The sequence below is a fragment of the Mobula birostris genome, chromosome 29 (assembly GCF_030028105.1).
Source record: "Mobula birostris isolate sMobBir1 chromosome 29, sMobBir1.hap1, whole genome shotgun sequence".
NCBI classification, from domain to species: domain Eukaryota; kingdom Metazoa; phylum Chordata; class Chondrichthyes; order Myliobatiformes; family Myliobatidae; genus Mobula; species Mobula birostris.
The window spans coordinates 394,879-410,339 of NC_092398.1; the positions used below are offsets into that span (position 1 = coordinate 394,879).

Here is a 15,461-nt window from a genome sequence, read left to right on the forward strand (position 1 = left end):
TACAGTTCCTTGTAAAATTTTTCAGCTCCCACAACTATTTTCACATTTTACTATCTCGTTTTCTAAATTTAAAATATATTGAAGTAAGCCTGAGCCAGTCTGGCCATTCTCCCGTCTTCACCCACGGAACTGCCACTTGATGCTTGTTTGTTTGTTTTTGCACCATTCTCTGTAAACTCCATGCTGGGGTTCCCAACCTTTTTTATGCCTTGGACCCCTACCATTAACTGAGGGGTCAGTGAGAACCCCTGCTCTAGCGAAGTGCATGAAAATCCCAGGAGATCAGCAGTTTCTGAGATACACAACCCACCTCATCTGGCACCAGCAATTATTCCACAGTCAAAGTCACTTAGATCACACTTCTCCCCCATTCTTATGTTTAGTTTGAACAACTGAAACTCTTGACCTTTGTGCATTGAGTTGTTCCCACACGATTGGCTGATTAGACGCTTGCTTTAGCGAGCAGGTGTACCTAATAATCTGGCCACTGAGTGTAAATGTTCTATTTGACTAGATGAGTAATTTTTTTCCCAGAAAGGTAGAACTTTGCAACCAAAGTTGACAATCTATCTTCATTGTACTCATTAGTTAGAAAGTTTTCTGATATTTAAAGATGATAAAACTCTACTTCCAGTGAACAGATTTTATTTCATAAGATCATAAAAGATAGGAGCAGAATTGGGCCATTTGGCCCATCAAGTCTACTCTGCCATTTCATCATGGCTGAACCATTTTTTATCTCCATCCCAGTCTCCTGCCTTCTCTCTGTATCCCTTCACACCCTGACCAATCAAGAATTTATCAACCTTTGTCTTAAATATACATACAGACTTGACCTCGGCAGCTGCCTCTGGCAATGAATTCCACAGATTCACCACTCTCTGGCTAAAGAAATTCCTCCATCTCTTTTCTAAAAGAACACCTTTTTGTTCTGAGGCTGTGTCCTCTGGTCTTAGACACTCCCAGTAGAGGAAACATCCTCTCCACATCAACTCTGTCAAGGCTTTTCACCATTCCATAGGTTCCGTTTGATAGGCTCAGTTTTTTTTTTAAAAGTCTCTTATCCACTTCTGAATAGATCAGGGTTTTTGACACATTTGACTTAATTATCACCACACAGATCCTTCTGGTGAATGCAATCCAGATCTTCGGTTGCGAGGACATCAGAAGGAAGGTTATGGGCTTTCTTGGAATCCAAATCTTAGTGGTCATTTACTTAGTGCTTCAGATGATCATGTAAGTATTGTCTTGTCATTAATGCTTTAAGGATTCAATTGACAGTATTGCTTTGAGTGAAGTTTGCTACTTCAGTAAGTGCTTCACACTGATATAGATATGTTTGTGGAGGTTGCACAGGCATATTGGGGAGAAGGGAATAGAAGTTATTGACACATATAAGGAACCTTGGGAGGCAGGGGTTTGATTGGGTAATGTTTTTGTACTTTATCTTCTCTATTCTACAATTTAATTCTTACCTAATAATTCCTACCTACATAATATCTATATACCTATATCCACTCTTATACAATTTCAGAGCCAAGGATGAATTATTGTGGAAAATGTGAAATTGGTAGTTTAATGCATTTACTGATGGTGCCTATTAATTTTGACTTATAAATATGACTGTTGTATTTGCTACAAAATGATCTATTCCTGAGTATCTGCACAATATACCTGAGTTCCATTTTGTTTTGTTGTTTTTTCATGGGGGTGAAAATGGTTTAATGTAACATGTATATATAGAATGAGCATGTAGAACATGAAGGTGATTTACATGTGGTAGATTTGATATTTTGCTGTTTCTCATTCTCAGACCATCTGTTTATGGGACATCAGTGCCGTGCCTAAAGAAGGAAAAATAGTTGATGCGAAAACCATCTTCACGGGTCATACAGCAGTAGTGGAAGATGTATCATGGCATTTGCTACATGAGTCTCTGTTTGGTTCTGTGGCAGATGATCAGAAACTCATGATGTAAGTTGATCAATTTTTTCTTGTTTAAATAAAACTTATATTAAAAATTTTAATGCACAACTCTTATTTGTAGTAATGGTATATATCCACAGTTATGCTTTAGAAATTGCGATGAGTAGACACACGTTTAACCAAAAGTAAAGTACTTCAGATGCTACAAATCTGAACTGAAGCAGTAAATGCTGGAATTGCTTAGTAAGTTCAGTGAAGTATGTGAGGTGACCAGCTGAATAATTTCAAATTTTTCGAGATTAAATCAAATTCTGCACAGACAATTCCATGCAAGTAGGATGCCTTGCCATTTCTAAGGGTGATCTCTTACCAGTACTTCATTAATTAATGGCTGTATAATCAGAATGAATTACCCATGTATTTGTTTAAAAGTAATGATTACTAGTGTGCCCTAACAAGGTCCAACATTCTTTCCAGTTTGGATGATCTTATTTTGCTTTGCACTAACCTATATATGCAGCTATATAGGTCCCTGGTCCGACCCCACTTGGAGTACTGTGCTCAGTTCTAGTTGCCTCACTACAGGAAGGATGTGGAAACCATAGAAAGGGTGCTTGGAAACCATAGAAAGGGTGCAGAGGAGATTTACAAGGATGTTGCCTGGATTGGGGAGCATGCCTTATGAGAATAGGTAGAGTGAACTCGGCCTTTTCTCCTTGGAGCGATGGAGGATGAGAGGTGACCTGATGGAGGTGTATAAGATGATGAGAGGTGTTGATTGTATGGATAGTCAGAGGCTTTTTCCCAGGGCTGAAATGGCTAGCACAAGAGGTCACAGTTTGGAAGTCACAGAGGTCAAGGTGCTGGGAAGTAGGTACAGAGGAGATGTTGGGTAAGTTTTTCACACAGTGTGTGGTGAGTGCGTGGAATGGGCCGCCGGCAACGGTGGTGGAGATGAATATGATAGGGTCTTTTAAGAGACTCCTGGACAGGTACATGGAGCTCAGAAAAATAGGGGGCTCTGGGTAACCCTAGGTAATTTCTAAGGTAAGGACATGTTCGGCCCAGCTTTGTGGGCCGAAGGGCCTGTATTGTGCTGTAGGTTTTCTGATCCTCTGATCTTCCACACTGCCAAGAGTCTAACCATTAATACTATATTCTGCCATCATATTTGACCTACCAAAATGAACCACCTCACACTTACCTGGGTTGAACTCCATCTGCCACTTCTCAGCCAGTTTTGCATCCTATCAGTGTCCCGCTGTAACCTCTGACAGCCCTCCACACTATCCACAACACCCCCAACCTTTGTGTCATCGGCAAATTTACTAACCCATCCCTCCACTTCCTTATCCAGCTCATTTATAAAAATCACAAAGAGTAGGGGTCCCAGAACAGATCCTGAGGCACACCATTTGATGTATTTGATAGATTTTAAAGAGCTGGGTATTTGCCTCCCCAGAGTTTGACGGCAGCTTTAATGACCCACTTTAAATACTTGGCAGACATTTTCTGTCATAAATTACTCGGGTTTGTTATCACTCATACATGGCATGAAGTTTATTGTTTTGCAGCAACAGTACAATAATACACGGCATAATTAAGATTATGCGTGAGGTCATAAATTCAAAAGCACAAATGCATGATTTAACTTTTAGCCTTTGGCCAAGACTTGGGGAATTTCTCTATATACAGTGGATACTAGTTAATTGGAGCAGCTGTTTATTTGGAGCTCTTAAAGAACCAAAAAAGAATTGGGAAAATAGCCAGGATTCCCTTTGTTTATTTGGGAGACTGTGCTGCTTAATTGGGACAGAAAACTTGCATCAGTTGCATGCCCTATGCGGTTGTTAGACACTACACCATGCTTAGAGTGAACAGTTTCTAAATAGCATTAGTTGTGTGTGTTTGTGTTCAAAAAACAGCAATTTTTGTCACTGATGATTGGCAAGAAATAAGCAGCAAGACAACTTGGAACTGGTTTGCAAACTCGTTTCAAGCATTTCGGCTTGAAGATGTCAGAAATGGCTGCAAGTGGAAATGAAATGATTTCACTATTTCCACAAGTTAGCAACTACGAAGATTTTGAAGGTATCAAAAATCATCTTGAATGTTACAATGAAAATGAAAGATTTGGAAGATGCAATAGCTGATAGCATTGTATGAAGGCAGTACATTATCTGCCTTGATTTTGTTCATTTACAGTCAATCAAAAGAATATAGCAGGGTACACTATATAAATTCCTCCAATAATTATTAGGAACTAGTACACAGTTTTATCGTGCTGTAGGGGTGTGGTTGTGTTCTAATTTGTTCTGTATTTAAATATCTAATTTGTTACTTAGTTAAATGGTAGTTTGTCTTTTTCGTACCTTAATTTATTTCCATGAAAGTTTGCTTAGTTCGGCCAACATGTACTGATTCCGATGCGTGCCCATTAGAACAGAATCCACTGTATTATGTTCCAAGTTGCTAGTCCTGTAGGATGTATGAAATCTTCTAATTTCGTGGCATAGTATTTGAAAGAAAGAAAAAAAATAAAATGTAGCTTTATTGTTGTTTTTCTCCAGCTGGGATACCAGATCTAACAACACATCCAAGCCGAGTCATTCAGTTGATGCGCACACTGCCGAAGTGAACTGTCTCTCCTTCAACCCCTACAGTGAATTCATCCTGGCAACTGGTTCTGCTGATAAGGTGGGCCTTTGAAGCTAGTTCTCCCTCTTTAATTCCAGTGGTAACGAGATGAAAGGTTTTATATGTTTCTCTGTACCTCATCATGACGCTTACTTAAATGGTGAATTGACTCTGCATCGGTGAACTTTTCAAATGCATGTTTGCCCTCTGTTTGTTCCTACATGTTTTTGTAATGAAAGTGCTAAATTATTCATTGGTAGTAATGGGGAAATAAGCACAATTGTCACGATACCATCATCACAACCTATTTATATCACTGGCAAATTTAAAAATCTTCCATTTGATTCCCTTCTGTAGGTCATTAATAGCAAGCAGTGAAAAATACTTATTTTTAACACAGGAGGTGCTTTCAATAGCTACCTGGCTGTGTCCAAGGAAGTATGTTCGTGGACACATCTGAACAAAAAACTCGTTCAATAAGTGATTATTGGAATGATTTTCAATGAGGGCCAGATAATAAATAGATTGGAGCATTAAAATAAACTGAAACTAAGTAATATTTAAAATTTTAAGTGGTGGGAGAAGCCCATGAAATGCACCTAACCATGGACGAAACAGAACTGAACTTTCCTGTGTTACAATATAACACACAAACTCAAATGAAATTTGCAATATTCAAAATTAAGGAGGAGCAGCTATCTGTTCTACGTTCTACATATTTGTTCATAGATAAGCCATTGGCAGGCCTATTTGGGAGTATTGTGTGCAGCTTTAGACACCTACCTACAAGAAAGATGTAAATAAGTTTGAAAGAGTACATTGAAAAATTGCAAGGATGTTGTCTGGTCTGGAGGACCAGAGTTAAAAGAAAAGATTGAATATGTTAGGACTTTATTCCTTGGAACTTAGAAGATTGAGAGATTTGATAGAGGGGTATAGATTAATTTTTGATATGCGGATGACACTGTGTTAATTGCAAGTACAGTCAAGTCACTTTTTATTGTCATTCCGACCATAACTGCTGGTACAGTACACAGTAAAAATGAGGCAACGTTTTTCAGGACCATGGTGCTACATGAACAATACAAAAACTACACTGAACTACGTAAAACAACACAAAACTACACCGGATTACAGACCTACCCAGGACTGCGTAAGGTGCACAAAACAGTGCAGGCATTACAATAAATAATAAACAAGACAATAAGCACAGTAGAGGGCAGTAGGTTGGTGTCAGTCCAGCCCCTGGGTATTGAGGAATCTGATGACTTGGGAGAAGAAACTGTTACATAGTCTGGTTGTGAGAGCCCGAATACTTCGGTGCCTTTTGCCAGATGGCAGGAGGGAGAAGAGTTTGTATGAGGGATGTGTGGGGTCCTTCATAATGCTGTTTGCTTTACGGAAGCAGCACGTGGTGTAAATGTCTGTAATGGCGGGAAGAGAGACCCCGATAATCTTCTCAGCTGACCTCACTATCCACTGCAGGGTCTTGCGATCCTAGATGGTGCAATTTCCGAACCAGGCAGTGATGCAGCTGCTCAGGATGCTCTCAGTACAACCTCTGTAGAATGTGGTGAGGATGTGCGGGTGGGAGATGGATCGACTTCTCAGTCTTCGCAGAAAGTAGAGAGGCTGCTAGGCTTTCTTTGCTATGGAGCTGGTGTTGAGGGACCAGGTAAAATTCTCCACCAGGTGAACACCCAAGAAATTTGTATAGAGGAAGAACTACAAAACTTAATTGATATAGTTGTTGAATAAAGTGCAAAAATGGGTCTATCTGTCAATTGCAAAAAGACAGAATGTATGGTGATATCCAAAAAGAAGGAGAATCCTATCTGCAGGCTGAGAATAAACGCGGAAGACAAGACAAGTACAGAACTTTTGCTACTTAGGAAGCTGGGTGACATCAGGTGGCAGGTGCGACATGGACATTAGATTAGGTTAGATTATGAGGACACGCAGTCCTCTTTTATTGTCATTTAGTAATGCATGCATTAAGAAATGATACAACAGAAACACAAGACAAACCAGGACTAAAAAAACTGACAAAAACCACATAATTATAACATATAGTTATAACAGTGCAAGCAATACCGTAATTTGATAGAAGAAGAGACCATGGGCACGGTAAAAAAAAGTCTCAAAGTCTCTCGAAAGTCCCAACATCTCACGCAGGCAGTTGAAGGGAGAAACTCTCCCTGCCATGAGCTTCCAGCGCCACAAACTTGCCAGTGCAGCATCCTGGAAGCTCCTGACCACAGTCTGACTCCAAGTCCGTCCAAAAACTTCGAGCCTCCGACCTGCTCTCCAACACCGAGCACCATCTCTGCGGAGCGCTTCGACCCCGGCCCCGGCAACAGGCAGTAGGCAAAGCTGAGGATTTGGGGCCTTCCCCTCCGGAGATTCTCAATCGCACAGTAGCAGCGGCAGCGAAGCAGGCATTTCAGAAGTTTCTCCAGATGTTCCTCCATGCTTCTCACGTCTGTCTCCATCAAATCAGGATTGTGCACGGCATCCTAGTTCACAAATACGATATCATTCGGAGCAGCCACGCACACTGCGTCGCGCTGCTATCTTCTCCTCCCCCTGTTCATCAAAAGAAGAATAGGGATGGCAAAAGGCAGCTTTACGAGAATGAAAAGTATACTGACCAACACTAAACTAGGCATGTCAACCTGTCTCAGAGCACTGAAATGTTATGTTTATCCAGTTATGGTCAGAATGTTGGAAAATATCTAGTAACATGGGGAAACTAATTGAAGCAGGAGAGATGTGGTTTTTGAGGAGGATGCAAAGAATATCATGGATGAAACGAATATCTAATGAGAATGTCATGAACAGCGCAAGCACAAAAAAGAGAAATAATGTATGAAATCATGTAAAGGCAACGTGACTTCATTGAACATGTGATTAGGGAAGAGGAGTTATAATGCACGGTAATTATGGGAAAGATTGAAGGGAAGAAAGCAAGAGGAAGGCAAAGACAAATGATGGAGACAGCAGCCAGAGAACTGGAAATGAATACCAATGAATTGATCCACTTGACCTGAAACAGGAGTGTGTGGGCAATAGTAGTCAAAGCTCAAACTGGGCATGGCACCAGATGATGATGATTAATTGTGAAGGGTATAGATAGGATAAATGCAAGCAGGCTTTTTCCACTGAGGTTAGGTGGGACTACAGCCAGGGTTCATGGGTTAAGGGTGAAAGGTGAAAAGTTTAAAGGGAACATGAGGGGAAACTTCTTCACTCGGAGGGTGCTGAGAGCGTGGAATGAGCTGCCAGCACGACTGGTGCATGCGAGCTCAATTGCAATGTTTAAGAGAATTTGTATAGGTACATGGAGGGCTATGGTCTTTGTGCAGGTCGACGGGAGTAGGCAGTTTAAATGTTTTTGACAAGGACTAGGTGGGCCAAAGAGGCTGTTTCTATGTTGTACTTCGCTATGACTCCATCACCCTAAAAACAAATATGTGAGCTTGCAAGAATTTTGCAGTATGTGGGAAGTCAGGCCAAGCACATTTGTCCCTGATGACTACACCTGTAAAAGGTGCATCCAGCTGCAGCTCCTGACAAACCAAGTTAGGGAACTGGAGCTGGATGAACTTTGGATCATTCGCAAGGCAGAGGCAGAAATAAACAGGAGTTACAGGGAGATAGTCACCCCTAGGAGTCAGGAGACAGGTAGCTGGGTGACTGTCAGGAGAGGGAAGGGGGATAAACAGAATGAGCAGAGCACCCCTGTGGCGGTTCCCACCAATAATAAATACATTGTTTTGGATACTGTTGATGGGGACGACCTACCAGGAACAAGTTGCAGTGGTTGCGTCTCTGGCACCGAGACTGGACCCTCAACTCAGAAGGGAAGGAGGGAAAAGAGGAGAGCAGTAGTGATAGGAGATTCGATAGTTAGGGGCACAAATAAGAGGTTCTGTGGAAGAGATCGAGAATCCCGGATGGTCTGTTGACTCCCTGGTCCCAAGGTCCACAATATCTCGGATCGAGTTCTCAGTATTCTCAAGAGGGAGGGTGAGCAGCTGGATGTCGTGGGCCATGTAGGGACCAATGACGTGGGTAGGAAGAGTGAGGAGGTCCTGAAAGGTGAGTTCAGGGAGTTAGGCACCAGTTTAAAGGACAGGACCTCCAGGATAGCAATCTCAGGATTGCTACCAGTGCCACGTGCATGCAGGTTTAGAAATAGTAAGATAGCGCAGATCAACACATGGCTGAAGACATGGTGCGGGAGGGAGGGCTTCAGATCTATAGATAATTGGGCAGTTTTCCAGGGAAGGTGGGACCTGTTCCGGCGGGACGGTTTACATCTGAACTGGAGGGGGACAAATATTCTTGCAGGTAGGTTTGCTAGAGAGACTGCAGTGGATTTAAACTAGATACAAGGAGGGAGTGGGAACCAGAGTGTAGGAACAGATGTAGGGGAGAAGGAGGAAAAAGGAGATAGTAAAGTTGTTTGCACCATTAGTGATAAACAGAGTAAGAGGTGGAAAATTTCTTAAATGCATTTATTTTAATGCTAGGAGCATTGTAAGAAAGATGAATGAGCTTAGAGCATGGATTGATACCTGGAAGTATGATGTTGTAGCTATTAGTGAAACATGGTTGCAGGAGGGGTGTGATTAGCAACTAATTATTCCTGGATTTTGTTGCTTCAGGTGTGATAAATCGGAAGGACAAGAGGGGGAGGTGTTGCATTGCTTGTCAGAGAAAATATTACAGCGGTGCTCTGGCAGGGTAGATTAGAGGGCTCGTCTAAGGAGACTATTTGGGTGGAATTGAGGAATGGGAAAGGTGTAGTTACACTTATTGGGGTGTATTATAGACCACCTAATGGGGAGCGAAAATTAGAGGAGCAAATTTGTAAGGAGATAGCAGATATTTGTAGTAAGCACAAGGTTGTAATTGTTGGAGATTTTAATTTTCCACACATAGACTGGGAAGCCTATACTGTAAAAGGGCTGGATGGTTTGGAGTTTGTAAAATGTGCAGGATAGTTTTTTGCAGCAATACATAGAGGTACCAACTAGAGAAGGGCAGTGTTGGATCTGCTGTTAGGGAATGAGATAGGTCAGGTGTTGGCGAGCACTTCGGGTCCAGTGATCACAACGCCATTAGTTTCAATATAATTATGGAGAAGGATAGGTCTGAGCCCAGGGTTGAGATTTTTAATTGGAGAAAGGCTAACTTTAAGGAGATGCGAAAGGATTTAGAAGGAGTGGATTAGGACAATTTGTTTTATGGGAAGGATGTAATAGAGAAATGGAGGACATTTAAAGGTGAAATTTTGAGGGTACAGAATCTTTATGTTCCTGTTAGCTTGAAAGGAAAGGTTAAAAGTTTGATAGAGCCGTGGTTTTCAAGGGATATCGGAAACTTGGTTCAGAAAAAGCGAGATATCTACAATAAGTATAGGCAGCATGGAGTAAATGAGGTGCTCGAGGAATATAAAGAATGTAAAAAGAATCTTAAGGAGAAATTAGAGAAGCTAAAGAAGATACGAGGTTGCTTTGGCAAGTAAGGTGAAAATAAATCCAAAGGGTTTCTACAGTTATATTAATAGCAAAAGGATAGTGAGGGATAAAATTGGTCCCTTAGAGAATCAGAGTGGACAGCTATGTGTGGAACCAAAAGAGATGGGGGAGATTTTGAACAATTTCTTTTCTTCGGTATTCACTAAGGAGAAGGATATTGAAGTGTGTAAGGTAAGGGAAACAGGTAAGGAAGTTATGGAAACTATGATGATTAAAGAAGAGGAAATATTGGCGCTTTTAAGGAATATAAAAGTGGATAAGTCTCCGGGTCCTGACAGGATATCCCCTAGGACCTTGAGGGAAGATAGTGTGGAAATAGCAGGGGCTCTGACAGAAATACTTCAAATGTCATTAGAAACGGGGATGGTGCCGGAGGATTGGCATATTGCTCATGTTGTTCCATTGTTTAAAAAGGGTTCTAAGAGTAAACCTAGGAATTATCAGCCTGTAAGTTTGACGTCAGTGGTGGGTAAATTAATAGAAAGTATTTTTAGAGATGGTATATATAATTATCTGGATAGACAGGGTCTGATTAGGAACAGTCAACATGGATTTGTGCGTGGAAGGTCATGTTCGACAAATCTTATTGAATTTTTTGAGGAGGGTACTAGGAAAGTTGATGAGGGTAAAGCGGTGGATGTTGTCTATATGGACTTCAGTAAGGCATTTGACAAGGTTCCACACAGAAGGTTAGTTAGGAAGGTTCAATCGTTAGGTATTAATATTGAAGTAGTAAAATGGATTCAACAGTGGCTGGATGGTAGATACCAGAGAGTAGTGGTGGATAACCGTTTGTCAGGTTGGAGGCCGGTGACTAGTGGTGTGCCTCAGGGATCTGTACTGGGTCCAATGTTATTTGTCATGTACATTAGTGATCTGGATGATGGGGTGGTAAGTTGGATTAGTAAGTATGCAGATGATACTAAGGTAGGTGGAGTTGTGGATAATGAAGTAGGCTTTCAAAGCTTGCAGAGAGATTTAGGCCAGTTAGAAGAGTGGGCTGAAAGATGGCAGATGGAGTTTAATGCTGATAAGTGTGAGGTGCTACATTTGGTAGGACTAATCAAAATAGGACATACATGGTAAATGGTAGGGCATTGCAGAATGCAGTAGAACAGAGGGATCTAGGAATAATGGTGCATAGTTCCCTGAAGGTGGAATCTCATGTGGATAGGGTGGTGAAGAAAGCTTTTGGTATGCTGGCCTTTATAAATCAGAGCATTGAGTATAGGGGTTGGGATGTAATGTTAAAATTGTACAAGGCATTGGTAAGGCCAAATTAGAGTACTGTGTACAGTTCTGGTCACCGAATTATAGGAAAGATGTCAACAAAATAGAGAGAGTACAGAGAAGATTTACTAGAATGTTACCTGGGTTTCAGCACCTAAGTTACAGAGAAAGGTTGAACAAGTTGGATCTTTATTCTTTGGAGCGTAGAAGGTTGAGGGGAACTTGATAGAGGTATTTAAAATTATGAGGAGGATAGATAGAGTTGACGTGGATAGGCTTTTTCCATTGAGAGTAGGGGAGATTCAAGCAAGAGGACATGAGTTGAGAATTTGGGGGCAAAAGTTTAGGGGTAACACGAGGGTGAATTTCTTTACTCAGAGAGTGGTAGCTGTGTGGAACGAGCTTCCAGTAGAAGTGGTAGAGGCAGGTTCAATATTGTCATTTAAAGTAAAGTTGGATAGCTATATGGACAGGAAAGGAATGGAGGGTTATGGGCTGAGTGCAGGTTGGTGGGACTAGGTGGGAGTAAACGTTCGGCACGGACTATAGAAGGGCCGAGATGGCCTGTTTCTGTGCTGTAATTGTTAAATGGTTTATATGGAATTCTGGAACTAATGCCTGGATTACTATTATTGTTACATTTAAGTTTGGAGCATTACTTTTTATATCTTTTAATCTTTTCTGTATGAATATTCATTACTTAATTTTGCCTTGCCTTGCTGTAGTTGGTAATCCAAAAGTGGTCATCTTGTTTTCCAGACAGTTGCACTATGGGATTTAAGAAATCTGAAATTGAAACTGCATTCCTTTGAATCACACAAGGACGAGATTTTCCAGGTAAAGCTGTTTCATTTGTGCTGCAATGCTAGTATTAAAAATATACTGAAATAGACAGCCTGTAGCTATGCTGTGGAAAAAGGTTTCTCACTATCTTGCCCCTCAGTTCTGTACACAATTGGTTGTTTCCTTGTTCTTCTCAGCTCCAAGGAAAACAAACCCAGGCTAGCCAGAATGTTCTAGCTGCAGTGTTCTGTGCCATGTATCGTCCTGGTTACTGTGGCAAGCAGAAGTGCCCACAAGGCAGCACAGAGGTTCGGCAGATGTCACTGCTCCAGCATCCTGAGTTATGTCCCAGCCTTTGCTGTCATTTACTGTAATCGGTGTTCCTAATGAAGCTTCCGCTACAGCAGTGTGACCCGGCGTAGATTGGGGACCGCTTCATCAAGCATCCTCATTAGCCAGGATTTCCCATGACCACCAGTTTAAATTTCACTCCTCATTCCTTTTCTGACATGTCTATCCATGGCGGTCTCTACTGCCACATTGAGGCCACTCTCTAGTTCTAGGAGCAACACCTCATATTCCATCTGAATAACCTCCAACCTGGTGGTGTGAATCTTGATTTTGATAATTTCCAGTAATTCTTCTCTCTTTTCCACTCCCTATTTTGGTTCCCCTCTTACTCTGTCTCTTCTCATCTGCCTATCACCTCCCTCCCTTTCTTCCATGATCCACTGTCCAATCAGCCCTTTCTTCAGCCCTTTCCCCCCTATCAACTTCCAACCTCTCACTTCATTCTCCCCCTCCCTCCCCCACCCATCCAGCTACCGTTCTCCTCACCTGGCCTCTGCTAACCCCCGCCAGCTTACACCCTCCCCACACCCCCCCGCCTCCGGTTAGTTGGTCACTAAATTATAACCCAGTTTGGAGATGCTGTGGTAAAGTCCAAGGGGTGTTACTGAGAATGTTGTGAGAATACGATGGGATTAGGAACTGAGTACATGTTGGTAACTGGACTTGAAATGCTGAAGGGCCTTTTCTCCTTGTACGACCTACTCCATTATGGCTAAATTAATATTTTCTGTAGCAGTTCCTGAGTCTTTCTGGGGTACTGTGCAATATTCCATATGCTGCCGTAATCATATGTAGTTAAGGGTCATTTAAGGGATGGTGATCATAATGTGGAATTCCAGAGGCAGTTTGAGGTTAGACACATCCTCTCCAAAATCAGTTATCCTCATTTTAAACAAGACCATTTACAGAGTCGAGAGTGGGCCAGACAGGGGATAGAGGGATGTGAACCTTAAGAAGAATATACTTGCATTAGAGGTGAACCAGTTGAGATGCAAGATGAAAGGGTTCTCCTATGATAGATAAACGAAGAAAGATAAAATCTGGATTCTTAAATTGAGAAGAATGGAGTGGGGATGATTATGTTGAAACACACAAGATCCTAAGGAGGATGATAAGGTGGACCTTTCGGAAGGGTGGTGCATCTGCAGAATTCTTTACTCCAGAGTACTGTGAAAGGTAGATTACTGGAGGGGTTTAAAGAGAATGTAGATGAATTTTTGACGACATTGTGGAACTGGCACAGAGATGAGGCCTGGAGCTGATCATATTGAGTAGCAGGATAGGCTGAAGGGGCCGAGTGCTCTACTGCTACCATTTTGTGTAATGTGTGTTCTTTGGGAATCCTTGATCCTTGAACATGGACATTGAGATCCCTCTGTTCATCGATATGAATGATTGATACTATTGTACAGTTGAAGAACACCCTGCTTGCTATGTTGTTCCATTACCGAGTCTTGCACGTCTTTCCTCCTTTCTGGAAAATGCCGATCCTGATCTTTGATCAGCTTGTCTACAAACCTCTTGCACATGTCAGATAAGGCTAAACCTGGCAGTCGTGGATAGATCTCATCTGGCCATGGGATTTATCCACCTTTAAGTCTGTTAACACTTTTATTGCTGCCGCTTTGTAGATGGTAATTTGTCTTAAACTTTCATTCTCCCTGGATTCCCAGTTCTAGCATCCATTTCCATATTGAAAATAGATGGGAAGTATTCATTTAAGACCAGCTCCAAGCACAGATCACCACTATGGTGTTCCTGCCCTGATATACTTTTATCAGGATTTTGCCTGCAAGTACCAATTCGTACATGCTTTTTTTCCCCTGAGTCCCTCCTACAAATTCTGTCGTCTTGGTGGTCCTTGTGTTTGATATTCCAAGCCCTCTGTAAGTTATCATTTTTTTTTACTCCCCATCCTTCAGCAGCACAGTGAAATGCTCGCCTAAAGGCTCACTGTGATTTTTATATCCCTCCCACTGATTGCCTGTAAGTAGTTGCTCCGAGTCCACTTTTACAGTCTTCAGTTGTCAGCTGTAATAACGGCTTTTAAGGTGTTCCTTTGGAGAATTTACAAATGGTTTTAATTAGTGAATCTGAATTTTTCAATATTCATAGAGTTATAGAGAAGCACAGCATAGAAACAGGCTCTTCAGCACATCTGCTCTGTGCTGAACCATTTAAGCTGTCTACTCCCATCAACTTGTACTGGGACTATATTCCTACTGTTAATGTACCTATCCAAACTTCTCTTGAACGCTGAAATTGAGCTTGCATGCACCTCTTGTGCTGGCAGCTCATTCCACACTCATGACCCTCTGAGTGAAGGAAGTTTCCTCTCATGTTCCCCTTAAACTTCTCACCTTTCACCCTTGACCTGTGACTGCTGGTTGTAGTCCCATCCAACCTGAGTGGAAAAAGCCTGCTTGCATTTACCCTATCTATACCCATCCTAATGTTATATACCTCTATCAGTTTCCTCTCAATCTTCTACAAGCAGATGTGTAGGAACCAGAGGAGATACGTGTCACTGACATCTTGTGGAAATTGCCCACATTCGCTTGTTGTCAGTTGATACTCCCAGTCAACAGTGACCTCCCAGAGCCACGTTGGCTACTTGACATCTCTCTGGCTGCTATTGCATAAAGATGCAGTTCTTTTAAAGCTGTTTAATTTCATCTATGACGAGATTTATGTTAATACCATCAGGTTCAGTGGTCTCCACACAATGAAACGATCCTGGCATCAAGTGGGACAGATCGTAGGCTGAATGTATGGGATCTGAGGTAGGAGTTTCCCTTGTGATCACTACTCCTGATTTGTAACTTGTACTTTTGAGTTTCCTTTTCTGATCTTGGAGGTGACATAATACTGAATGAAGTTTTATTAGTTGTGAGAAAATTGAATTTCCTTGCAGCTGGTGTGCTGGGGAGGACAGGGCTTATATTTTATTCTCCTAAGGAAATACCAAGACAAATCTTTAATATGATA

The 15,461-nt window shown here is 41.7% G+C and overlaps 2 protein-coding genes across 5 annotated transcripts in view; one reads left to right on the forward strand and one right to left on the reverse strand.

Moving 5' to 3' along the window:
* The window catches only part of LOC140189853 (histone-binding protein RBBP4), a 43,412-nt gene that overhangs the window by 20,648 nt on the left and 7,303 nt on the right, over positions 1–15,461 (forward strand). For all 4 annotated transcript variants that reach the window (XM_072246167.1, XM_072246168.1, XM_072246169.1 and 1 more), the window contains 5 exons: positions 1,121–1,236; positions 1,814–1,974; positions 4,497–4,623; positions 12,099–12,176; positions 15,180–15,256. In XM_072246167.1, coding sequence (XP_072102268.1) covers positions 1,121–1,236; positions 1,814–1,974; positions 4,497–4,623; positions 12,099–12,176; positions 15,180–15,256 — 559 coding nt within the window. The remainder of the gene's footprint in view (positions 1–1,120; positions 1,237–1,813; positions 1,975–4,496; positions 4,624–12,098; positions 12,177–15,179; positions 15,257–15,461) is intronic.
* Positions 7,125–15,461, reverse strand: part of sync (syncoilin, intermediate filament protein) — a 40,979-nt gene continuing 32,642 nt past the window's right edge. The window contains exon 5 of the mRNA XM_072246172.1: positions 7,125–7,149. The gene's annotated coding sequence lies outside the window, so the exon portion shown is untranslated. The remainder of the gene's footprint in view (positions 7,150–15,461) is intronic.